This window comes from Bombyx mandarina, chromosome 09, assembly GCF_030267445.1.
Source record: "Bombyx mandarina strain Sakado chromosome 09, ASM3026744v2".
NCBI lineage: Eukaryota > Metazoa > Arthropoda > Insecta > Lepidoptera > Bombycidae > Bombyx > Bombyx mandarina.
In genome coordinates this window covers 10,285,973-10,313,757 of record NC_143216.1, presented here as the reverse complement: position 1 = coordinate 10,313,757, position 27,785 = coordinate 10,285,973, and the positions used below count along the sequence as shown (strand labels likewise).

The following is a 27,785-nucleotide window of genomic DNA, read 5'->3' as shown; positions in this document are numbered from 1 at the left end:
TTCCGATCCGGTGGTAGATTCTGCGAAGCACGGTTCTTGCTAGGGTTCGTGTTAGCAACGTCGTCAGGTTTGAGCCCCGTAAGCTCACTTACTAGTAAAGGTTCCGCTGACATAGCCTCTCAAGGCTATCAGCTTAGGTAGGAAAAAAAAAGAATACTCTGCCACTGTGAAAATAAATAAAATGATTTCGAGCGGCATGAAAAAAATTTAATCTGAAACTGTACTGAACTAGGATCAAATGAAATGAATTAATGTCAGTGTTCAGCAACTTTCTGCCATTTTCTCACATTTATAAACTTTTACGTGGTAATCGGTAAATAATGATCTATGATTATTACAAGTTTAAGCCTGAACAAGCACTACATAATTTAAAACCATAATACGGATTAATCACAACTTTAGTTTTTGAAAATTTTATCTTATAAAAAAGTGCGAATTTAAAAATGGTAAAAGTAATAATTATAATTTAGTCGACCCGCGAAAAACGAAGGAAATATGTACTAAAGCAACAAATTTAAACTTCGCTCCTTGTGTTCCCGCCAAACAAGTCGTGTTTTTTTCGACCGTTAAAATGTTACCTATATTAGCTCTAACTTAGAACAACTTTTTAGCAGAATTTTTTTGTTAACATGTCATCACCATAATTTTAAAAAGTAAATTAAATTGTGAATGTTATGATTTTTTCTTTCTAGCCTGAGTTTTGAGTCTCTACGCATTAAAAAAAATATGTAACTCTATAAAGAGTTTTTACCCTTAAATATGTTTCTGAAAATTTCATAGTATTTTAGCTCAAACTATGGCAATGTGTGCTACCACGTCACGCAAGCAGTTGTCGTTGTCACACCGCGATATTTTTGTGGCCGTAGGGTGTGTGCATTCTTTATGTGTGTTGTGCTACTTATGTGGATTATTAGGTGATATTCTTGTTTATACCGGGTAAGTACTGAAAAGCCATCAATCTGGTTATAAACAATAAATCTTAATATTATTAATTTGAAATGGAAGTATTCGTGATGACTATATTATTAAGCTTATCCGCTGTGGCATACCCGGTGACTACTTGATATTGTCATAGCGCGAATATGATTATTTAGTGGAAAATCTCGTAATCTTGCTGGTAATACGTAATATAGTAGCGACAGCCTAAAGTTTATCAGCTTAAAATATTGTTAAAAGTTAGTGAAGAGCGCGAAAACAATTCCCCAAATCCAATTCAACTTTAAGCAATTTACAAGATAACACTATTTTATGTCTCGTTTTCGTATTTGCAGATAGTGATCCATAGCCAACATGCCGAAATCAGTGAGTACATCTTATTAATTCAATTAATGTTACGAAACAGCACACCGAGTTGTCATTGATTATGCAAACATCCAGTTAAGTTTGAATTTCAATATTATGAAAAACCTATGAATTAATCTTTTATGAGACAGCAAATTCTATAACAAATTGTACATGAATCGAAAGACTTAAAGTAATTAGAGAAATGTATAAGGCGTTTTTAATTCAAACTTAAAATGTACCACGTACAATTGTATGCCAAATAATTAATTCTGTAATAATTATAAAATTGTAAAAATATAATATACTACTATACTATACTACTACTACATAAACTGTTTCATGATATTAGAATAACAATTTTAAAAGTGTCACCTACAAAAACACATTAAACTAAGACATCTCATTTTTATTGAAATTGTAATCAGATACTCTATAATAAAGATAAGTTCTACATTAAACTTTAGATGTTGAAATCGACCAGTACAATTTTTATATGTAATGGCACATTGTGACACATTTGAGCATATGAGTCATCATAAATAACAACAGGTCACAAGAGTTAATAAATTAAAGGCACCCATGAGAGGGTGCCACTTAAAACTAGTTAAAGTTATTACTAATTATTACCAAACCAATAAAGTAATTGAACTTAAAGAGGGATTCATAAAAAACTGAGTTTAAAATAATTTCTAATTTCATTTTTCTCATACAAAGTTTTGTTGAGGATGTTGTTTTGAGGATGAGAGAGGAAGAGAGACTCCTCAATTTTTCATCAGACCATTTAAATTTAAACAGATGCAAAATATTTCTACATATATTTGCCAAAATTTGAATTCTATGTTCCTTGGAAGAAGTATGGCTTTGGACGTTTTTATGTTGCCAAACAATTTAAGCATTTATATTTTTACCATTTGTCTGATACTTCCAAAACAAGAACATAATTCTGTATATTGTTATGACTGAATTGGAATATACAAAAATGCTATCTGATAATAGTCTATGCTATTTTACCTATAGAGGCATCTACTATATAGAACCTGTTTGCATGTGGTAAACCTCTTTTTATTGCTCTCAATAGAAAAGGCCCATAATGTATTTGAATCTTGAACAAAATGAACTGGAGTTTTATCGCAGCTGCCTCAAAAAATATATCTTGTTGTTGCACCTATGAACCTACCTAGCCATGATGAATATAAAGTTGAAAGACTGTTCTCACTAGAAGCAGCACAGCAGATTAATTAAATACAGATTAAAAAAAAGGTATATGTTCCTCACAAGTAACAACTTATATGTTTCTTACCATATTGTATGGTCTCTCCAACCAATATCTTTGATAATCTGAAACCCAAGATACAGTAAACGTCTTATCAAAAATATATCTATTCATGAAAAATACCAATATTTATATGTTTTTTAGTGTGAGCTAGGTTATTTTTTGAATGAACTCTGTCCCAATTTATACTAAACTCTAGAATAGTTACTTAAATTTTTTTCCATAAAAAATTTATGACTATTGCTGAAAATTTCACATGCGCTGCTAATTGAATCATTTTGTATTTAAATTTTAAATTTCAAGTTCGATCCACTTTTAAATTTATTATTTGAATACTGATTAACATTAAGAACTAAAGATTAAGAAATTGTATCGTGTGTGTTGACAATTGTAAAAAATGAACATTAAAAATTCTTATATTTTCAGATTCTCAATTACATAACCCATGCTCTAGATCTTGGATCAAATGATAATAGTTTGGTTAGTTGATTCTAAGTTTTGCTTGTAATTGGAATGTAGAATTTTACATACAACAATGATTAATGTAGTGTTTGTTAAAGATTGTGGTCCAAGTAATATATTACGTTTGATTACCTATAGTTTGATGTGTTTTTTTAAGTACGTTGATCCATTTTGATTATTATTTCAGTGCTAGTTAATAAATTGTTTTATCCTATGTGATTTGTGTGAGAATATTTTGCCTGATATCCAATTTTAATCTGTTATTTATGTATGTGGCTAGTTTCGAGTCAATTTTGTACTTGTAGCTACGGGTGCTCTGTGATTTTTCATCAGTGTTGTCAGATTTGCTATATTTATTTTTAAATCAACACTTTAATATTTCTATTTACTTTCAGGGGTAGAATTTAAAGAAATCCTTCCTTTTTGCATTTCTAGGGAATTAAATTAAGAATTAGGTAAAATTAGTAATTAAACTCCAGTTATTAAAGTACCCTCACACTGTGAGGCCCACAGTGTGCTTATCCCTATCATAAAACCCTATCATAAAATAAGTCCATAAGCAATCGTAAAATATATTTGTGTGCCCTATGCCTATTGATAATTTTATTAAATTTCATAACCAATGCATGCTGAATTATGCATTTAATGTATTGTGTAATATGTAAATAGTGTAGTCAATATGTTATGTGTGTCAAAGGAAGGAAGCAAGAAAGTGGGACACACTTATCTAGTTAGCGAGCATTATACTATGTCTATAGTACAAGTTAGTTTGTATATTCCTAAGTTCTATGTTTGTTGATTAAATATATATAACCAGAATTCCGAACAGTTCTTAGAACACTCGTGAGTGAGCTTGGCCTAATGTTCATAAATGATAGATAAATTGAGTTTTAAGAAACGGTACCGTCCTCCGGCTTCCAGGTGCTAGGTAGGTACCAGGTAAGTACCAGGCTCCTATCTAAATAAATGGTTAGAAGGGCAATCCACGTCGCGGTCTATGGTCTCCGGTAATCGCTTAACATCAGATGAGCCGTAATCCCGTTTGTCCATAGAGCTATTATAATAAAACCAAAACCATTTTTAAAGTGAATGAAATATACTAAAAGTAAATTTTACAACAACGTTATTTAATAGCACTAAATGTTGATAACGTATCAGGGAAAAACCGGTTAGTCGATTGATGTCTGTTCTTCAATTCAACCCGGTTTTTATTTTACATTTTAAAACTTTTCTAATACAAAATTCCTAATGTTGTTTCCATGACAGATCGTCATGAGTATTTACCTGATTAGGCAATGCTAAAGTGGGTTATTATTTATTAGCGTGTGTATACATGTGTATATTGTGTTCCCTCGTGTGGCTTCTAGACTATACGCCATTTAATGCGTATACATTGGGTCAATAAATCGAATTCCAAACAGTCGGTCCTCTCCGATTTTTTCCCCCTATAAATTCGGTGGTAGCCTAAGAGAGAATCTGCTAACTCTAGCCCTAGCAAGAGCAGTGCTTCGCAGAACCTATCACCGGATCGGAATCGCGGCCCACTAAAAAATCCGGCGAGAAACTCAGTGGGCTGTCTATGGGTTAGTTCGCTCGGACGGCGACCGGTGCTTGAGAGTCCCAAAAGCATCAGAATGAATCCGGGGGATCCGACAAGACATGTTTCGGAAGACGGCGACTTTGCCTTGCCCCGTCGCAGTCGGGTAATTAGCGGCGGCCAGGATAAGAGGGCGTATACATTGTGTCAATAAACCGAAATTAACGAACTTCAAACAATCGGTCCTCTCCGAATTTAGTCCTTTGAGCTTCATCTTGTTATTGCGAACACAGACAAAGCAGGCAGGCATTTAGTGCATATTTATACAACAATACGTTCCTAAATCTGTGATAAAAAAATGCAGTTGTTTTATGGCACTTCAGACTGAAGTTTTCTGTCATAGTATCATTCATCATCGTACCATTTGGCCTGCGAATATATTCAAGAAATTGTATTTCATACAATTAGCGACAGTCACAGCGAAGCGTGATCGTGTTTCAGTAGTTTGAAATAAAATACTTACTGGAAAATAAGCGTTTAGATGTGTTAGTGTGGATTTATAGATGCTCTGCCCTTTTCCCGTAGTGCGAAAGTTGGTGTAAAATTTGTATAATGCACGCACTTGAATATTGACGTCATTATTTGATCAGAAGCCGCAATTCTCTCTATAATAAATATTTCATAACGTAAATTTTTTTCCCCCTACCTTTTCGCTGGGTCTATTCCAGCTACGCCAGGGCGGGTAGATGAGCTCACGGGCTCAACCCTCAGAGAATTTGCTAACACTGGCCCTAGCAAGAGCGGTGCTTCGCAGAGTCTACCACCGGATCGGATTCGCGACCCACTGAAAAGATCCGACGAGAAACTTGGTGGGCTGTGCCTATAGCTTAGTTCGTCCATATAAGCAAATCTTAGCTGTTGCTTTGTGTTGTAGCTTTTTTAGAAGACACTTAAAATATTCAGCCAGGAAATTTAATTACTAGTGGTAGGATCTCATGTAAGTCCGCACGGGTAGGTATCACCACCCCGCCTATTTCTTCCGTGAAGCAGTAATGCGTTTCGGCTTGAAGGGTGGGGCAGCCGTTGTAACTACGCTGAGACCTTAGAACTTATATCTCAAGGTGGGTGGCGCATTTGCGTTGTAAATGTCTATGGGCTCCAGTAACCACTTAATACCAATAAGGCTGTGAGCTCGTCCACCGATCAAAGCAATAAAAAAAAAAATTGTGAATTCATTTCTTGATAATGAAAATGATAAAAAAAAAATGAAACATGTTCGAGTCTACTCTGAGATATTCACGTGACAAGCTATAGCAGTATGCAGTGGCACCAGGTTCATTCCGAGCGTATTCCGACTTGTGGTAACAAAACAATAAATTAACCGCAGTCGTTCTCCGAAGGTCAAACGTTAGGGGGAGTACAAGTGATGCTTTAGACTTGTTATCATGTGCTTATGATTTATGGTCGCATTGTCCGACGTTTCTTGTAAACAATTTTTTTTGTACAATTTTATTTTCAAATATATCTATACTTCTATACTATTATAAAGAGGAAAGATTTGTTTGTTTGTATTGAATAGGCTCCGAAACTACTGAACCGATTTGAAAAAGTTCTTTCACTATTTAGAAGCTGCACTATTCCCGAATGACATAGGCTATAATCTTCTTTGAAAAAAATTAGGGATAATTACTAAAATTCCAATAATGTAACCCAAGGTATAAAAAAATTACCTAAATATTCTTTACATCGCGTGCCCTGCAAAAACTATTAATAATAGAATCAAAACTACATATTATAGTTATGCCGCAATAAGTGTTCTTTTATTATTTTAAATAATACAATGTCAAATATAGTTGAAATTTTTGTTAAAGACCCGAGCGGAGCCGGAGTGGGCCGCTAGTATAACAATAAACATGTTATATCAAAAGCTTACTTCAACTGAAAACCATTTACACGTTGTTTTATTTTTAAGGCCTTCCCAGGTAGACTAGCATTAGCCATCATGTCATGAGCACGCCTGCCCGTGTACGCTAAAAATGTGCGCCCCATTTAGACAGAGTTTAAATAACAACCCTTTTATATTCGTAATCGAGTAACAAAACCTCCGATATGTTTACTTTCTTCTCGCCCGTCTACCATTGTAACTAAACAAAAGAAAGGAAAGTTTCTCGATTAACCTTGACCAAGAAATAAAATGATGTTTAACGAAAATAAACTAATTACATCAGACTCGTACGTATAAATACAATCTCACTCACTGTTGCCATGTACATAGGTATGTACGTCACCGCGAGTGGATGGTACGCGGATCGGATTTGTTGTACAAAGAAAAAAAAAAGCAAAGGAACCGTAGGCGGTATTATTGTCTGCGGCTGGTGCTATCAACATTTGTTGTTCATTATACACTTGCCGCACGCCACCTGTCGGGACTTGACCGTGCTATTGATAACAGAAATTTTCTTCAAATTGCCGACAACCCGCCTGATTAGTCCGCTGAGTTTCACGACGGACGAAATTCCGATCTGCTGGTAGATTTACTCCCGAAGCGGCTGCTCTTGAGCTGATTTGTCGGCCGTTCTGAGCTCGATTAAGTTTGGCGCTAAGGTCTTGTCTATTTCTGCCGCAATTAAGATAGGATAGCCCTAAGATACTACATAAGTGAGCGATTTCCCTTGAATATTGATAGCTTGTTCATCTATTTAAGCCAATAAACACAAGTATAAGTTTAATGAAATTCGTATTTTATTAAAATAAAATGTTGTCAGCATCTGGTTTGAGTGAGGTAAGCGCGACCTTGAGGTCGGGGCGCACCGGCGCTTGCTCATCCCCGCGCTCGTCCACGACCATTCGTATTATTTCGTATCGTTTCGTTCAGTTCAAACGACAGCGCCGCGTCAGACAGACGCGGCTCAAGTGCCGGTTTTAAACTACCCCCTTTTAAGAATATTATACACAAAGTGCTTGTGATCTTATCCGCTGTGTGTGTGTGATCATAACTATCAAAATGGTTGCCGGAGGAAAACAGGTCAGTTATACAATTTTTAGTTGCGTTTTGCTAGAACAAAATGGAAGATTATTGGATGTCTAAACTTGAACTTTGATCTTCGTAATTACGCGAAGCCTCTGTAACAATTTAAGAAGTAATATTTAGTCAAACACGGAGGTAACTTACAGGAATATCACGATGTTGGTCAAAGTCATAAGTTTCGCTGATGTCATCGCTTCGACCAAGATGGAGTCACGTTTTAGTTCTTTTTTTTTTCATATCAATATTTCCACAACTCGAACGTTCCCAACGGACGGTCGAGTCGTCTCAATCATCTATCCCGCTCGACTCCCGCCTACAAAATGAGACGGGAAGAATGCCTTGTTTCGCCAAGGGTCCCCTTTCGCTTTCGCGCTGTGGTTAACATTTGAATTAACCGTTCGCACAACTTTTATGGTGTTTTTTTAAAACAGACTACATTATTAGTGGTGAGCACGATTTAGTACTGCATATATTGAACCCCGATGAGCACATTGCGCATTGAAGACCTACCCGCATTTTGTAAATTACATAATATGTATTATGTATACACTTGTACTTATCCGGATTCGAACATTAAAACTTCTTATAGAGCTGATCGTATTTTTTTGCCAAACAAACAGTACCTAATACAGGATTGACAATTACTTCCGTGGTAATTAGGTATGTTTTAATATTTAATTCAAATTAAATTTTAATGGTGTGAATTTCTTAGCAGTTAAAAGTCCTATTGTCGTAGATTGGTAGAAGAGATGGCGGCCGAAGTGGTTTTAATTCACCACCGGAGCTCACGGGTCCCATGTCATTGTCGCAATATTTTCATTTTAATTAATAACTATATTTCTTTTGAAAATAACTTTTACATACTGTTGTACCACGTAGGCGCCCTATTTAGCTGAATGCAACAAAATATAGCAATCATATACCACTGTTTTCCTGTAGGTAGTCCTTCAGATCAAAACGTATGACTGTGCGAAGTATTGCAAATATTTTGCGGTAGGCAGCGGCTTGGCTCTGCCCCTGTTGCTGAAGTCCATGGGCGACGGTAACCTCTCATCATCAGGTGGGCCGTATGCTCGTCAGCCTACAAGGGCAATAAAAACTGTTATCATGGAGCGCATCGCAATGACACGACACTATTAGATTATCGGGGTATTATTACAAATTAATGACTCATTTCCTGATAGATACAACGAGAATATTAAACCTATGGAGACGGAGGTCGGAAATAAGTAGAACTAAACTCGTGGCGACCGGAGTCGCTAAACCTGTCTTATAAATAACTGAACCATCATCACATTAAATGAAATTAAATTGTTTTTTATTTTTATTCGACTAGGATTTTACAGGCACTTTTAAATCGTCATAATTTTATCACCAATTTGGCAAGAAAATCATCAGGCTTAGCTCTTCTCCAATATATGTATAAATGTAGCAGTAATGCGTTTCGTTTTGAAGGGAGAGGCAGCCGTTGTACTGTTAAAACTGAGAATTACAACTCTTGCCTCGAGGTGGGTGGCGGCTTTTACGTTGTAGAATATCTATGGGCTCCGGTTACCACTTAACACCGGGTGGGGCAAGTCCACCCATATAAGCAATAAATAAATAAAGTAACACTAGACATTTTCAGAACACTTTATATAACATACTGTAATGACTAGAACTAGAAATTGTCAGTACGGTGTGGTAAGCATTACTAAGCACTGACCAAAATGTTTGTTGTATCTCGAAGAATCATCTGTTGTTACCTTGTATAGAACGTACGACATAAGAGCCTTAAGTCGTTTGAAAAACCAAGGTCTTTCCTTGTGACTGAAACCAGGTTTTGTAATTACAAAAAAATACCGTTGCTTTTTCAACTTTGACCTCGGAATTAATAATAAATTTTAAGTTCACATGCCATTTTCCTGTTGAAGCAACTAATCTGCTATAAATTGAATATGTTGTTATAATAAATTTATGAGTTTTAAAAGAAACCTATATATTATTACAATTTTTTTATTGCTTAGATGGGTGGACGAGCTCACAGCCCACCTGGTGTGAAGTGGTTACTGGAGCCCATAGACATCCACAACGTAAATGCGCCACCCACCTTTACTAACCACACACAGCATTACTGCTTCACGGCAGAAATAGGCAGGGTTGTGGTACCCACCCGCGCGGACTCACAAGAGGTCCTACCACCAGTAATTACGCAAATTACAATTTTGCGGGTTTCATTTTTATTACACGATATTATTCCTTCACCACGGAAATCAATCGTGAACATTTGTTGAGTACGTATTTCATTAGAAAAATTGGTACCCGCCTGAGATTCGAACACCGGTGCCTCGCTCAACACGAATGCACCGGACGTCTTATCCGTTAGGCCACGACGACTTCACCTATTTTACCTTCGACCTATTTTATTGCAAGATGTCCCTTGTAACACACAGTTAATAGTGGTAGTACTGGATAAGTAAAGAAGAAATTCATGCAAATCTAGGATGACTTCTAAATAGATTGGTGTCATGTACTAAGCACGGACATCAGGTTTTGATTGCCTTAAATTAGTTGAACTGTCGTTTTCCGTCATCGAAAGCCTTTCTACATATTATATATACGTTAATTTCCGGTCTATATAAAATTAAATATGCATGGTTTTTGCAAAATGTTAGCCCAATCTTGTCCAGCCTAATGTCTTCTTGAAAGGGACAAACGAACAAACTATTATGAAATCGTTAGAGGAAATTACCATCAAATAAAATACCAAACCCGTGCTCAAAATACGAAATGACCAATTACATTTCTACCATAATAAATTCTGATACCAAAACAAAAATATCGAAACCTTGAATTTAGAGTAAATTGTACGGACGTGTGGATCGTCGTTATTTTGTCGTATGGTGGTAATGGTTAATTATTGCTGTACTTGAATTTAATTTGACGGTCGACATGCTCTGTGCCCATGTGGCGCTGTTTCACTCGGTTTCACCCGCGACTCGTTGCGGTTTCTATTACATGATTTCATTTTTTATGTGTCACCATTTATTTCGTATTTAGGAAAGCTCTGTTAAGTTATTTAGTCTTAGATGTGTAAGCAAATTATTGATATAGCCCTAATTGTGGCATTCAACTAAGATTCCAATTTGGCTTGCTTTGAAATACCACTAACAACCAGATCATAAAGTCTAATATTGCAACGATACCCGGGTTCTTGGAAACAGTTAATATTACCTGTATGATTTTCCCATCCACGCCTAAAAAAGATCAAGCTAGTTTCGTAATATATTATTGTATAGGTAGAACTTATTCCGAGTTCCCCTAAACGCAACCCACGTCTCATGTATACAGCCATCTGCTTTAGCACCTGTTGCGCCTCCCCCCAGTACCCTTCTTGCTCAAACACACACCGAATAACAAACCTGTTGCATGAATTCTATGCATCTTTCAAAAGTCTTGCTTGTTTCCACAGCAAACTACTTATTAATCGATAACACCAGGTGAGCTGCAAGCACATATCCTCTAAGAAAGTACAATAAAAAACATTTGAAGATTATTCTCGTTAATCTCGAGTTGTCTACTCATAGTTTTTTTGAAGTTATGTTCTTCTGATGTTTTGAATGCTGACGATTGACGGACTAAGTGGGTTTTAGCCCTTTGATTCTCAGCTTATAAAAATGTAAATTTTGGCTTGTAATTAACTTGACATGAATATCCAATCGTTCAATGGGTAAACGGCGGCGATATTTGCTGTCCTTGTTAGAACTGCAAATTGTACCATAACATCATACAGTTCTAATTATATAACTACGAAGATTAAAAAAAAATCTTCAAGGACTAGTGTTTGATATTTAGTCCCATAAAACATTGAATTGCGTCACACCACAGCATACGATACATTATACGGATTACAGAATTTTCAAAGATGTTTGTTTTCAAAGAACGAAGTGATTACTTTAAATGACTTCAGTTGCGGACACAACACGTAAGCGCTTCGTAATTGTAATTCTGATCACCTTGGCGGCTAACTTCCTCACTTATTAAACACAAGGGCATCTCGCGACATAATTTACCTAAAAAATTATGGTGAACGTGATTTATAATACTTTTGTTAAATTTGATAGCGTTTTCTTCAGAGGATTTTCTTCTCGAGCAGAAAGGATTCCTCTTTACGATACTGTGTTTCGTGGTAGTGAATCGATTGTACTACAAGATTTGTTAATGACATTGACAGCGGTCATTATTTCCGATCAACTCTGTCTAGATAGCGATATTTAAAAAAATAACAAATTTTAATACTTATTCCTGTGCACTATAGATGCCAAATAACATCTATTTAGACAAATAAGTTGAGCTTCAAAGGCGAAATCTAGAATCTTCCATAAAGTAGTATATTAAACGAGAAAAAAAGAGTTTCAATATCACGTTTATAAATAAAGCACCACTCATATAATGTTAACCAACGCCGTTTTCATGTAGTTATCTTGTGTGCGAAGACCGTGGTGATGTCATTCTCGTACACGTATCTTTACTGTTTGACTTGCGTTTTACACTTCGCGCAAATATATTATTATAAATATGATAATACCCGTAACATAGATCGAGCGACGTACAATATGTGCCCCTTGTTCAAGATGTAGCAAGTTCGACGAAACTTTGCTTACTGGTGGTAGAACCTCTTGTGAGTCCGCGCGGGTAGGTACCACCGCTCTTGCCTATTTCTGCCGTGAAGCAGTAACGCATTTCGGGTTGAAGGGTGGGGCAGCCGTTGTAACTATACTGAGACCTTAAAAAAAAGATTGTCATAATAGTAATGGTCACCAATTTTGTGACGCGTATACGTATCAAAACATCTTTCGGTTTCTTTAGCGTTATTTTGGTTTATAACATGCGCTCCGCGATTTCCTCCGATGCCATCAATCTTGGATCCGGAAACATTTGAGGTCATACTTTTGAGGTGAAACATACTTTTGAGGTCTTCAAAGGCAAGACGAAATTAGCATCGAAATCGAGTCGTTCTTTAAGATTAATTTCTAATTCAAATCTGAGAAAACATTCTTCCATATCTTTATCATCAGAGCTTGCCTTATGTTTCCGGTTTCGTTCAGGTTCAAATCTTTATTTTGAGATCCTTAATAGCTTGTTGATATATCAATCGGTTATGGTTCACAGCTACACTATGTTATTAGTCCTTAAATTGTTTTACTTGAATTTATTATTGTTTTAAGAAAAAATGCTATTAAGCAAAAACATCTAAAATCTCAATCTCAACGGAAAAAAACCTAGACTTGATTAGAAACAGTGTATCTTGTGCAAATAAAAAATATTATATTAAGAAAAAAAAAAACAACGGTCAGAACGGTCGAGACAATGAAGCATCCCCGAATCCTGATCACGCAGAAACCGGTCACCGCCGACGCTCTAGACACGCACTTACGGATCCATCAGATCCAATAACTCTTGCATTAGACGCCTTCAGCTCTAACGCTAGGAGCAGGCTTGGGTACCCCAGCAACCGTACTCGCATCAGCCCGCTGAGTTTCTCCCCGGCTTTTCTCAGCAGTTCGCGATTCCGATCCATTCATCCGATTCATTCGCGATGCAACTAACTAGGTACTCCCGAGTTCTTAGTTCTCCTTTGGAGGCGCTCGGACAGCTGTTAGCTAAGCCCATCCCTCCTGGCTGACCCAATGACCGCCCACGTGTCCTGGTGAAACTGAAAAGGCCTCCGGGCCACGAGTAATCTTTCAATAGTAAAAAATCAGCCAAGCAATTAAAAAAAATCACATTAATTCCCATTATTATGTTATCTAACTTTTATTTTTGTTATGATGATTTGAGTGGTTTGTTTGGCACTAGAACGCTTCCCTGACCTTTATAACAGGATCTATCCTATCTGTATACATTTACAACTTCACACTGCGTTCTCAAATGCTCCATGATATTTGTCGTCCAGATTCCTTTTATAAATTTAGTTCCAAACTAAAGACCATCTAAAGATCATAACGGTAAGCTGTAAATGACTGGCAAAAGCGATTAATTATATTATTATTGCATAGTCTTCTTTGTATAGCTTTCCAAAATACTGAAGATCGCGACCTCAATTTAATACTTTTTTTTACTAACGGTGTCCATGGGCAGCAGTGACCACTTTTCATCAGATTAACTGCACATTTTCTATTGCATACTATAATACTGTACCTATGGCTTAAGGTGTCTATGCATTGTGCATGTCCTTTGCTTGGCAACAGCTTATCAAGCAGAACACCTATTCCTATACACCTTGCCAGTGAAGTATTAATGTGTTTCAATTTTCGGCGCGCCTGCCGTTGTCCTATAAAAACTGAGATTTAAACGAGTGAAACTTTACGTTATTGATGTCTATGGAGTCCGATAACCACTTAATATCAGATCAGTTGGCCAATCATTTAAACAAAAAGGATCATTAGATATTTTGTCCGCAACTGCATACATCGGGATTAAGGCTGAATTTTTAACCAATTCATAGTAGATACGCGCAAAGCAATTTACTTTATAAGAGTACAAACATCCGCAGTTTGTTAAGCGATAACGTTACTATAGACGCGACTAGCGACTTCTTATCACAGTTTAGATTTACACTCTAGATTGTGGCCAAGTATAAGACTCCAAACAAATGTCTTGCAAACAAAACGGAACCCTTGTTATATTCTTACGAAGAAATTAACTTCAGTGCTACTGCACACGAATCCATAGAACCTTTCCAGACAGTCCAATTTCGTGTATAACATCCAATTGGAATTGCCCCTCTAAGTCTAAGTATTTTATTATTACTATCCTTTTACAAATGAGGTTCAATTCCATAATAGTTATCAACAGTTTGATTACATTACCGCTACGTGGTACGAATGATCTATTCACAGTTTACCTGAAAGTTGGCTTTTGACGTCAGTCGAGTTTCAATAGAAAACCTAGTCTAAAAAATTCTAGATCTCGTTGCATAAAGCAACATCAAGGAGCCTGATTCACCGATCGTCGTTACAATTTCACAAGCGAACCGTGAAATGAACTTTTTTTTGTCATTTTCGACTTCAATACGTACATTTAGTAGTTTCTCGCTGAAATTCTTGAGACAGTATTTTTACTCTTTATTTGGGCCGAGGAAGAAACAAGCCGCTTTACATAAAAATGTTAACCTGAGTTTAGAAATAATAGCTTTTTAATTTGGAAGATTTGGCGATTCTAAAGAAGATGAGGCTCTAAAGACTGGGCTCATCGATCAGCAGTGCTCGCTAGGGTCAGGCAGAATCTTTGTTCATGAAATCTCTCTCGTACCGAAACGTCCCGTAAGCGCTCCCGGCAGATAGCTGACCGGTCTCTTAGAAAGTCTCTTGGCCGTTTCTCTATGGTCAGTATATAAGAATTATTTAGTGTGCCTTAGGCTCGAGATACCATTCCAACCAGCTATTACTTTTCATTCAGTCAGTCAGTCAGTGCACCATACCTATCCTTATTGAAACTTTCATACAATGTACGGAAAAAGTTATTGCTAATTCATAGCCTTCTTTTGTTTTTCGTTTGCATCTTTATTGTCCTTTGATCACACTGGATTGATGCAATTTTTCTCAGTTTCTGTTAGGTCCGAATACACTTGTTCGTTAATCTGATTAAGTATAAACCAGCACTCCCTTTTAAACCAGTATTGGAACAGTCAATGTACCGAAATCAGCGGAGGGTACGAAAAAAGCGAAAAAAATCCAAATAACTATTTCAACAGTCACATAGCCGTAATAAAATTAAGACTTCGATCTGATATCTCAAGGTAGGTGACGATATTCACTACGAGATGACTACTGTAGGTTTTAGTTGAGTTCCTATGAGTTACATGTCTAGTAAAATAAAATGTATAGGCGCGTAATCGGTGTGGAAATATTAGAAGTATTTTGAGATGGTCCTCTAGGACCCACGCGTCTACGCGTGCTCGTATCCTCAGATAAATGGCCAGAGAGATTAAACCCTTTGACCTTAAAAGTGTGCCTTAAATTACTTTGTTCCGAAAGGTTCAGCTGTTGAAGCATCTTATATAATTTACTCAATTACCATTGAAATTAAGTGCTACATAAGTAGTAATGCGGGCAATCTAATCTAAATGATGGGGGCTCGTAATCCTACGACCTCGTTCTTTCAATAAATAAATGCATACAGTCTATTGTTAGAATCCGATTATATCGTTCTACCATTGTTATGGAGTTAGGCATAATTGCAGTTCTAACGAAGTAAGGAAACTGTTGTCGTGACTCTAAAATGAAGTTTTGCTTTTATAACTTTGCCAAATATGTATATTTCATTAGGAATACGCAACTAAGTACTAGCTTGGATGTACCATTGAATTGAAACCGTGTTTATGTTAATTCAAAGAGAATTCTGACTTATAATATTTTAAGTCGTTAATCATATGTCAAGCTGAGCGGTTGTATTGTATAATGTTCCTATGAGTTTCGGAAACCAAATTACATGATCTAGTCTAGTCTATTTTCGTGATAAAGGCTTGTATCCATGAGCATGAGCAAGGTAAATTCGTGCCTCGTTAACTAATAGTAGAAGATTAAAAATACTACTTGTTGTAACAATAGTTTTTTTTCACGCAATTTGAATTTTTAAACTATTTATGTTTAGGTCCTGTCATTTTTGACACATCTTGTGTTATTTTGCTTTCCCTAAAAGAATATTAATTTTACGAGCTCTGTTACTCCTTTTCCTATTTTCCGCTTCGACATAAATTGGAACTATAAAATGAATCTGCGATTATATTATCGTTCTCAAGGCTAAGGCTTATAAATGCTGCCTATAGAATTACCATGAAAAGGTTAAAATTATATTTTATAATATCAGTACCTACTCGGAACCGAGTGACACACAGTCCGGAAGATCACGTCCGCTTGGCATCGTCTCAATAAAGACCACTGTTTATTTATAGAACGATGTACATTTGCTTCATACTATTTTTGTAATACTGTCGCTTATACATCGTGTTATTTTATTTTATTGCGTAAATTATTTGACTTTTAAAATAGCTTACAAATTTAATGTCATTCATATTCCTTATTAGCCTTATTACGTGCTAACACGAACCCTAGCAAGAGCCGTGCTTCGCAGAATCTACCACCGGATCGGAAACGGGACCCACTGAGAAGATCCGGCGAGAAACTCAGTGGGCTGTGTCTGAGAGTTAATTTACTCGTCGAGCCCTTCGTCGCAAGCGACGGGTTCGACGAGAACGGTGACCGGTGCTTGAAGTACCTAGAAGCACCGTGAGTGGATCGGGAGGATCCGAGATGACGTGTTTTAGGCGACGTCGACTGCTTTCCATTCTTTCCGCAGGATCGGGAATGTAGTTACCGGCGGCCACGATGAGGGTTCTCGTGTCGTGCCGCTTTATAGAAGTGGTAGTTTAAGTGGTGCACGGTGCATTGCCACCGGTCGTCGTTCTCGTCGAACCCGACGCTTCCCACGAAGGGCTCCACGAGTTAATTAACCCACAGACACAACCCACTGAGTTTCTCGCCGGATCTTCTCAGTGGGTCGCGTTTCTGATCCGGTGGTAGATTCTGCGAAGCACGGTTCTTGTTAGGGTTCGTGTTAGCAACAACGTCAAATTTGAGCCCCGTGAGCTCACCTACAAGCTCGGCGAATCTAGAATAACCCCTCGAGGTTACTCGAATAGGTAGGAAAAAAAAATTGCAACGCGTACTGTAAAGTAATTTGGAGATAATCATATTGAAGCTCGCAACAGTTATTTTAATTGTCATGATAATGAGCACGACTTAATAGTGAAAACTGTTTTACAGTGTATGCTTAAAAATGAAAAGACCTACGGATTTGTTGTATGATTTTTTACATACACCTTCAAATGGGTTTATCGTAAGACGGTTTTTAATCGATTGCAATATAAAGTAAATGTTCGATTTTCCACGGCACCCAAACGATATAATGTCGTGTCACATGACTCATGTGAGTTTTCTATGTCGTGTTAGATTAGACGCACGAGGTCATACTGTGTTGTGTTCTGCGGTCGAACGCAAGGGCACTGTAACATGCGAATTGGTTCAATCATAACAATATCTCGGGGATCCCGAAGGAGAATTATTTTACGAGTAAACATAAATGTAAAAAAAGTATACTGCACAAATAGTTTTTTTTGTTTTTTGGAACGAAGCTCCTTATGGGACGATGCGGAGGGGTACCCTAACCGGGAAAACGTACGTTACGTAAGATTTTTATTAGTAATGCACACACTGGTACGAAAATAACATTTTTTTTAAAATCATTGTGAATAAAATAATGTTGATAACTTTGTAAAGTAGTTTCTTTTTATCAATAAAAAAAATCATAATAAAAAATGTATACCCGAATAATTATTTTCTTTATACCTCGAATAGAACTTAAAATTAATATTTTTATAATAAGAATCTTCGTTCCTATCCGATGTCCCACGACACGTTAAATAAAAGATAATGATTATCGCGAGGCTCTTTTTTTCATCATAACAATATAAATATTTTTACGGCTTCAGTAATTATAATGCATTCTTTAATCGACTTCTTTCTCTTTTGAAATTTTAGACAAATAATTAATGAAACGCTTTCTGATTAAAATCTATTATTAATTATTTTTTTTACTGAATATGATATTTATAACAATTTTGGAAATAAGGTTTGTATGTAATTAGTATCTATGTAATATTTTTTGTGATAATAATATTAACATTATAATGGTATTATTTTAAAGAAGACGTTGTATACACAGTTGCACGTATTTTGAAGCTGTACAGACTTTGTAAATTGCGTAACAAATTCGTAATTATTAGAACTACATAGCCGCTTGTTTGAAAGTCGTTTCAAAGAAAAATCAACTTTATGAACGTTGCAAACACAGTTAATTTTTCTTGCTAAAAACGTAAAAATGTCGATCGTAATTTCAGAGAATAATTATGAATGAGATTTTAAAATTCTTGTAATATTTACATTGAGTTGGTATGCTTAGAAGTTTGAATCTCTATTTTTAATTAACTTTCGCTGACAGTCGAGCGAGCGGGTTTATTATTATGAAATTTACATTTAGAAACGGTATTCATTAGCGAATTGAGATCCAGCTTGCGTTACTCTTAACACTAGGAGCAGGCTTAGGGACCCCGGTAACCGTACTCGTCGAACTCGGCAAAGAGTTCGACGTGCGAACGTCGTACTCTAATCGACGTAACCTAAACATCTGCCCTTTTTTATTGCTTAGATGGGTGGACGAGCTCACAGCCCACCTGGTGTTAAGTGGTTACTGGAGCCCATAGCTATCTACAACGTAAATGCGCCACCCACCTTGAGATATAAAGTTCTAAGGTCTCAAGTATAGTTACAACGGCTGCCCCGCCCTTCAACTCGAAACGCATTACTGCTTCACGGCAGAAATAGGCAGGGTGGTGGTACCTACCCCTGCGGACTCACAAGAGGTCCTACCAGTAGAAAACCTCTGAGTTTCTCGCTGGATCTTCTCAGCGAGTGGCGATTCCGATCCGGTACTAGATTCATTCGCGAAGCAGCTGCCCTTGAGCTGTTAGGTCTCCTTCGGAGGCGCTCGGGCAGCTGTTAGCAAATCCCACCCCTCCTGGCTGACCCTTTGTTCGTCCACCTGTCCTGGTGAAACTGGAGAGGTCTCCGGAAGCCACCAGTAAAAAAAAAAAGTTCGCGTTACAAGGTGACCGATCATGTGGGAATATGATCAACAAATTTTATTTGGGACACGTGACTGATTTGCGGCATAGAAAGGACGGCCGTACCCATCCGTGTGGGCTCGCAATGCAACTGCAATGTATATAGTACATATAGACTTCGTATCTAAGTTAATCAAAAACCCTAAATGGGTGTGATCACGATTGCTTTTAGTTGGGTACCTGCTAGCACAATGTGTTTACATTTTTAATGATAACGTCTCGGTTAGAGCTAAGGCATAAGCTATTTAAAATGTTATGTAGATTCGTTATAGCAAAATGTACTTAAATCATCGCCGAATAGAAGGGACCCTGCAAAAACCACGTGTTAGTGTTTCGTTCATGAAGCCCTCGTCGTTGTTCGGTATACCGATGGTCCTAATATTGTAGAGAACTTTTATAAATATTGGTGGGAATTTTTCGAAATATTGGTTATGCTATTTAGATTTTTGCAGGGCGTCTTCTATTCTCAGCCAGACGTCTAATCTCTCATAGAATATGTACTTATAACACTCTAAAGCGATTTCTGGATTGGTGAGCTTTGTACCCCTTTTTATGAACATTTCGCCGACGGAGGAGTATGAAATTTCCCACACTTATAGAGAATATAGGGGAGTGGAGAATTTTTATATGTTTTTTAAATTATGCATTAATAATACATTAAACCAATAAATAATCATTACACACACTACCATGTATTTGACGCACACACATATATAATAATATAGTCTATCTCTAATATAGTCTATAGTGCAGTCTTAGCGAAATCTGTGAATAAAGAAGTCTATTATTAGTCTTTCACAATAGAACCTTAATAATGTTTAAACTTATAATTTCAATTATAGTCGAATTTCGACTAGTGCGGTACCGCTAGTATATTCTAAAATTTTCTAAATATCTTTCAATCTAACAGATGAACGTCCGCGTGACGACGATGGACGCGGAACTCGAGTTCGCGATCCAGCAGACGACCACCGGGAAGCAACTCTTCGATCAAGTTGTGAAGACGATCGGCCTCCGCGAGGTGTGGTTCTTCGGTCTTCAGTACACCGACTCCAAGGGCGACCTCACTTGGATCAAGTTGTATAAGAAGGTTAGTGCTGATTTATGTTTTTTTTTGAAGTGAAACTTCTTTAGAACCGTTGGGTGTGATTTCAAACTCTATGAAATGAAATGAAACGAAAATAAGTGTGCCGCGATTGGCTTGCCGAAGCGGCTCCGAGCTGCGCCGACAAATCGCGAAGCGCTCCACACGGCCTCGCGTCCCCAACTTGTTCAGTGTGATTTTGACGTCCGTGCACGCTGTCGTGGCTCTCGGAGCACCCTCAGATACTTTTATTTCTATTTAGTTTGTTATACATGTGGCTGCACGTAAATTCAACAATTCATGAATGGCGGTGACGAAATGTTACACAGTTGATGGACGTTCTCTTGCTAAATCACACTTACCTGGTGTAGGGTTACCGTGATTATGCAGGCGGCTCCCCCATTGCCCTACGGAGTGGTTGACCTTTGCGATTATTTTTATTTCTTATAAGTTTCACTTCTACCGAGTGTGACTTGTGCACACACACATTTTTTTTCCTACCTAAGCTGATAGATAGCATTGAGAGGCTATTTCAGCATAACCTTAACTAGTAGGTGAGCTCACGGAGCTCAAATTGGAGTGATGCTAACACTGGCCCTAGCAAGAGCAGTGCTTGGCAGAATCTACCACCGGATCGGAAACGCGATCCACTGAGAAGATCCCGCGAGAAACTCAGCGGGCTCATTCATGTTGAAATACTATGAACATATAGTGAAAAATACGAGAAATAAGTCACGCAAGGATTGTCGCTCTTTAAGGAGCGCTCAAAGATTCAATTACAGTTAAGATTTCGATATTCTTCAATAACATATTTAATTAAATATATTTTTGAAGCATTTTTGTTTTTAATGAAGCTTTAATTTAAATCAAACCATTAAATAACCTATAATATTTTGAAAATTAGTCTACCAAAGATGTGTAGGAAAAATAGCGTAGTTTAAACATTAATATAAACGAATGTCAAACATAACATACTGCCCGACAGTTAATTAGACATTAACTTTATTTGGACATAAACTTTGTTATATTTGTATCCGTAGATTTTATTGGTTCTTTTTGATTCGATGGTTAACCCTCTGATTAGCCTTGAACGATAGATTTTTACTAAGTCTTAGGTATCTTATAAAATAGTTTCGTGTTCGAAAATAGTCTTCGTAGTGAGTTTTGTCAATAAACTATACAAAGCTTTTTTTTTCTCAAACATAAGCAGCTACCTACGTTCTATCATATTAGATTAGCATAATAAACATGAGTAGATGTGTGCATTAAAGAGAATAATTCTCTGAAGCTGTGTGGAAACGACCTTGTTCTTCTTCGAGAGTATGATTCGATATTTCGCATTCGTTCTATTTACATATATTAAACATAGATTAGGTGTAATATTATCGTTGTCAAACTAATGGGTACACAACACTTCGACAGGTTTTACACAACGAAATCTCGATCGATCGCTAGAAAGGTGTCACAATCCATAGTCACGGATCTGTTGATTTCAAACTGATTGCTGTTTGAAAATAACCATTATTCCAATGCATGTGGGACTACTAAATCACGTGACGCGCAATTCACATTGTGGTGTTTATGGAAGTCCATATATCCATCCATAAGTATAAGTATACTTAACACTCATCTATGTCAATAACTCTACTGGTGGTAGGACCTCTTGTGAGTCCGCGCGGGTGGGTACCACCACCCTGCCTATTTCTGCCGTGAAGCAGTAATGCGTTTCGGTTTGAAGGGCGGGGCAGCCGTTGTAACTATACGGAGACCTTAGAACTTGTATCTCAAGATGGGTGGCCAATTTACGTTGTAGATGTCTATGGGCTCCAGTAACCACTTAACACCAGGTGGGCTGTGAGCTCGTCCACCAATCTAAGCAATAACAAAAAAAAATACCAGGCTAATTTCTGCCTTCAATTGTCCTCGTGAAGCTTACAACTGAATACAAAGTTATAGATATGTCGCTACCCAAATTGCAGCTAACCTTTGTCTGCAGCCCGCTTATAACCCGAAGCCACTGGCTGTATTTACATAAAGCCAATTTTACAAGTTCAAGTGCTTCCCTAACAGCTGTACAAGTATGCTTTAATGTCATTGTTTTCGATAGTACAACAGCTATTATTTAATTTTATTGAGTCTTTTACGTCATGTCTCTGACGCCCACTTAGTTTCACGCCGGATCTTCTCAGTGGGTCGCGATTTCGATCCGGTAGTGGATTCTGCGAAACACTGCTCTTGCTAGGGCTAGTGTTAGCAATTCTCTCAGGTTGAGCCCGTAAGCTCACTTACCCGTTCGCGCGAGGTTGGAATAGCCCTACTAACGATTATATAGGGAGAAAAAAAAGGTCTCACGAAAGGCAGGGAGGGAGGGCACGTGCTTCTCAAAAGTGGCACCGGCTCGTTATTAGGTCACAACTATAAATGTTGAAATTTAACTATAAATGTTAATTAGATTTTATAAATGTAAACACTAATAAAATCTAAAATGAAAAAACTAACTTTTTAATTTTTCTTTTTTTTTTCTTTATGGCAATAGTTTTAACTTTATGCCAGTTTCAAGTAAAAACTTTTTAATTTTAAATTATATCGGTTTAAATACTGCGAACAAATGCGGGGTTCCGTTCTGAATTGAAAACAATACCGATAAATTCGTAAATTTCCTCAATACGACATTGACCCGCTAAAGCAAGGAGAAACGACACAAAACGAAATAAAATGACACGTTAACATGCTTTATGTGTGGAGGACGTTCAGTTTTTTTTTTATTTTAATTAAAATTAAACGGAATTAAACATATCATACATAATCAGAAAGGACATAAGCGACAATAGTTATTGAAATATATATAATTTTTTTATTCTTTAACTGAAAGTTTCTAGATGAGGATCGAAATTTTAATAAATAATTATTGAACGGGAATTGCGATGTTAAATTTGAACTCAATTTCATATTTCGATTCTCGCGTCTTAATGGTGATAAAAATGCGCAAGTTTCACATCCCTCATTCATTTTCCGTGACCTTTGGAATACGAATTGGAATTTTAATCGATTTCATTTATCAATAAAACTATGAAACACATCCTTAGATAAGATTAAACTGATTATCTGTAATGTGGTATCACTCAATAATTTATTAGTGTATTTTACTACGTTAAAATTTCATAGGCTATAAAATATTGTATTTATGAATTTATATGTAATCGTTTTTATGACCCAGCAGAATTATGTGCGAGTGGTTGCAGATTCAAAATATTAAATATGTACTTACATTTTACTGGCAGAATGTTGAAGGTCTAGTGATTACGCTTTTTTTTTATTGCTTAGGTAGGTGGATGAGCTCATAGACATCTGCAATGTAAATGCCGCCATATCTACCTTGTGATATAAGTTATAAGGTCTCAGTATAGTTACAACGGCTGCCCCACCCTTTAAACCGAAACGCATTACTGATTTACGGCAGAAATAGGCAGGGTGGTGGTAGGTACTTACCCGTGCGGACTCACAAGACGTTTTACCACCAGTAAAAGGCAAAAAAGGCATGCAGACCACTAGGGTTAGATTCTCTGTCGGAGACAGTATATATTTTTTTTTAATTGCCGTATAGGCAGACGAGCATACGGCCCACCTGATGGTGAGTGGTTACCGTCGCTCATGGACGTCAGCAATGCCAGGGGCTGAGCCAAGCCGCTGCCTACCGTTTAATACTCTCCACAAGCCTCGTTTGAAGAAGGACATGTCATAGCGCTCGGGAAACACAATCACCAAACATATTTGTGAAAAAATCCTGTTCTTGTCTCTCAAAAGTCTCCGGAACCAACTACAAATAATGTTTACCTTGGTTATCATTATTATCTAAATCTCAATCTCCATCTCTTTGCATCTTCAGTTACAGTAACCGCTTGGCTTCAAGCGGTCTTATTCCCAATAAAAACCTGTATAATACTTTTAGATAAATGTAAAAGCATATTGTGAGTTTTAAAAGGTTCACTTTGCGGACCCAGAAAATTATTTAGGGAAATTATTTATCCATCATTATAACATAACAGAGACTGGCATTAGAAAAAATCGAATTTGAACATAAAAACGTATTGTTTTTCGATTACGATTCGCAGATAGCGGCTCGGTCTTTTTATCTCTCATTTTTCGAGACAGATTATTTGATACGTTGCTCAATAAGTTTTATCATCATAAAGAAATATGTTTGTAATTGTAGATTTGATGTCATAATTCACCTGGGTGGCGATATTTTAGAACGGAGAATGAAAGATGTGTCCCTAGAAGCGTGCTAAATAAGAATGGGAAAACCAAAGGCTTCGTGGACTATGTTAAGATTGAGATATGTTTAAAAGTTAGAATACTGATATAATCGCTAATAATAGGCTAGGGGTTAAAAATATTGTTACGCGCTGGAGTTCGGGATAAATAAAATTCCACCGAAGTTCAATTAAAAAACTGTTTTCACTCAACACTTAAAACACTCAACACTTTTAAACTCTCAATTCGCTTCAGGTGATCCGTTCGCTGTTTCGCTTCGAGTAATTCCGATTACTGACTGCCTGCGTGCCATCTCTGCAACGCTTTTGTAGCCGATACCACATCCCTAGAATGATCGAGAATATTCCACACACCTTTAGTTTTGGTTTTGTCGCTATCTGACAATAGATGGCGTTGTACTTCTCGAGCGTTCTAGGTGCTACTAGAGCCTTCGATATTTTTTCGACTATTCGGCGATAGATGGCGTTACTCTTACCGGCGTAACAATATGTTCACGTATTGATATAATCTCCATCAGTGTAATAAGGACAGGACGTGGAGCAAAGGAGGTTGAAGGGTTGAGCTAGTTTCTAATCACGGTAACGAATAATGAAATGTTTGGAAAGCGTTAATGCAGCGCGGGCAGAAATGTTATTTTGATATAGTAAGTATTAATACGTAACCTTTTGGTTATTTTAATATTTTGATTTGATTAAGCCTTTTCGAAGTAGATAGATAGATAGATGTACATGTATAAATAATCTTTATTATGTCTGTTACTTTCAATTGCCATCACATGTAATAATAAGGTGTATATAGTGATGATGTATTGCCGTATCGCGTTTTTACTATCGAATCGGCGATAATCACGTTATCTTATACCGATTCTAGCAATATTATTAACGTCATTCAGCTTAGTCCGGTTACACGTCCTTACGGATCCATCAGATCCAATAACTCTTGCATTAAATCCTTCTTAGTAGATACCTTCAGCTCTAACACTAGGAGCAGGCTTAGGGATCCCGGTAACCGTACTCGTCGAACTCGGCAAAGAGTTCGACGTGCAACCTAACCCATGCATCAGCCCGCTGAGTTTCTCGCCGGATCTTCTCAGCGGGTCGCGATTCCGATTCGGTAGTAGATTCATTCACGAAGCAGCTACTCTTGAGTTGTTAGGTCTTCTTCGGAGGCGCTCGGGTAGCTGTTAGCAAATCCCACCCTTCCTGCTTGCTGCCTTGCTCGCCCACCGGTCCTGGTAAAACTGAAAAGGCCTCCGGGTCACAAGTAGTACTTCAATTATAAAAAAGAAGCTTAGTCCGGAATTAGGATTGACACGATTTTGTCAACGTCATGAAATTAAACTCAATAATTAAGTGAAGTTTACTATCACCCTCGCGCGGGACATGACCGTCGGAATATGTAAAAATTAATGGAATAAAAGCGGATATCCAACCTTGGAAATGTTTTAAATCAGAATTGTGAAGTATCCTTGGCTTATAAAAAATATATACATAGTCCACGTGCCTTGAACGTAAACAAATATTGCGAATGTTTAATAACACCATATCGTACGTTGAAGTGTCCACAGATTTGTTTGTAAACATCTACCTAATTATATCTTAGGCTAGAGTAATACATATTTAAATGCACCTGAACAAGTAGCGCTCGTGGTCATAGTGTTGATAGTTGATCAGAATGCGTAAAATCAGAATGAGTCCACCAAAAAGAAAACCTAACAATTAAATCTTTGCAAAAGGCGTCATTTTGTTATCTTAATCATTTTTTATGACGAAAGAAATTGGTTGGATGGGTGCTGGTATTGTCAGACGTCTTATAAGCGAATGAAAACCGCGAAATCGTCTTATCTACGGAATAAAAAAAAAATACTGGGTTGATACAGCTGTATAGCTCCACGGCATCATTGTCTCCGGAATAAATTTTATTTTAACTAGCAGATTTCGCGAATGTCTGTTTTAAATCTAAGGGTCTAAGGAGTCCCTTGTCTAATCGACTACCTAATGAGTAAAAACTATTACCAGCGGATAAAACTTTTCGTTTATTTTAGCCAAAGCTTATACGATGATAAGATACTTATAATATTTAAAAGCTAAAGAGTTTGTTTATTTGAACGCGCTAATCTCAGGAACTACTGGTCCGATTTGAAAAATTCTTTCAGTGTTAGATAGCCCATTTATTGAAGAAGGCTATAACATAACGGTAAGACCAATACAAGTGGAGCACCAATAAAGAATGTTTCAAAATAGGGGTTTAAATAGCTCAAAATTATTTTCACTTTCTACGTAAATGAAGTGGGGGGTAAAATTTAGCGTTATACCAAACTAATTATTCTACGCGGACGGAGTCGCGGGCAAAAGTTAGTACGATGACAAAATATGATTTAAGGGTTGGTTTAAATGTGAACATTTGTTTTTATTTATTACTCCGGGGGTGTACACGTTCGTTTTTCACTCTGTTACACTCTTACACTCATGCACTTGTAACAGTTATAAACATTAAAATCACGATAAACTTTCGCTTTGTACTAACACTATCGAGAACTCAATAATATTGTTTACACACATTTTCCGTATCAGCATTGCTATTCAAATTGAATTCACGTGGCTTATAAAATAGATTTTCCAATTACATTTTCCTCTGTTATACTTGTGTGTGATTGATTGAACTCGGTTGAATATTGTGTACCTTTGTCAGGCTTTTTAACGTGAGCATTGGAACATGAATGGTGCTTCAAGCTATTTTGTGGGGACTGAGAATTTACCTGAGATACGCGAGCCGAGAATATGTTCCCTACTATTATCTTGTTAACATTAAACACAGATACAAATTGTTTCATTCGAGGCATCAACCGCGTGCAACGTAGTGGGTGGGGTGGCGAAAAATAAATTTTAATATTGTCGCATTCACTCGCTGTCACTGTGATCGTTTCCAATTAATCACAAAAAAGTACGACAGTACGCGAGCTAAGGTCGTCACTTTTCTACCGACGCTTCCTCATTGAACAACATTCGTATGCGTATTGATGTTTTCACTGCGAAGTAAATATAACGAGGCGTTTTACGAACGACCTTGCTTTTTATCGAGCGTCTGGTTTTAAAGAGGGCGATTTTACATGGTTTTCTT

General features: G+C 37.1%; 1 protein-coding gene across 4 annotated transcripts in view; it reads left to right on the top strand.

Moving 5' to 3' along the window:
• The first annotated feature begins 807 nt into the window (after window positions 1-807).
• Window positions 808-27,785, top strand: part of Moe (moesin) — a 62,440-nt gene continuing 35,462 nt past the window's right edge. For 2 of the 4 annotated variants that reach the window (XM_028182388.2, XM_089729998.1), the window contains exons 1-3: window positions 808-936; window positions 1,272-1,302; window positions 20,217-20,396. In XM_028182388.2, the coding sequence (XP_028038189.1) occupies window positions 1,291-1,302; window positions 20,217-20,396 (192 nt within the window). In that variant the 5' untranslated portion in view covers window positions 808-936; window positions 1,272-1,290. Of the gene's footprint in view, window positions 937-1,271; window positions 1,303-7,376; window positions 7,582-20,216; window positions 20,397-27,785 lie in introns of those variants that run through there. The other 2 variants (XM_028182387.2, XM_089729997.1) reach the window with 2 other exon arrangements.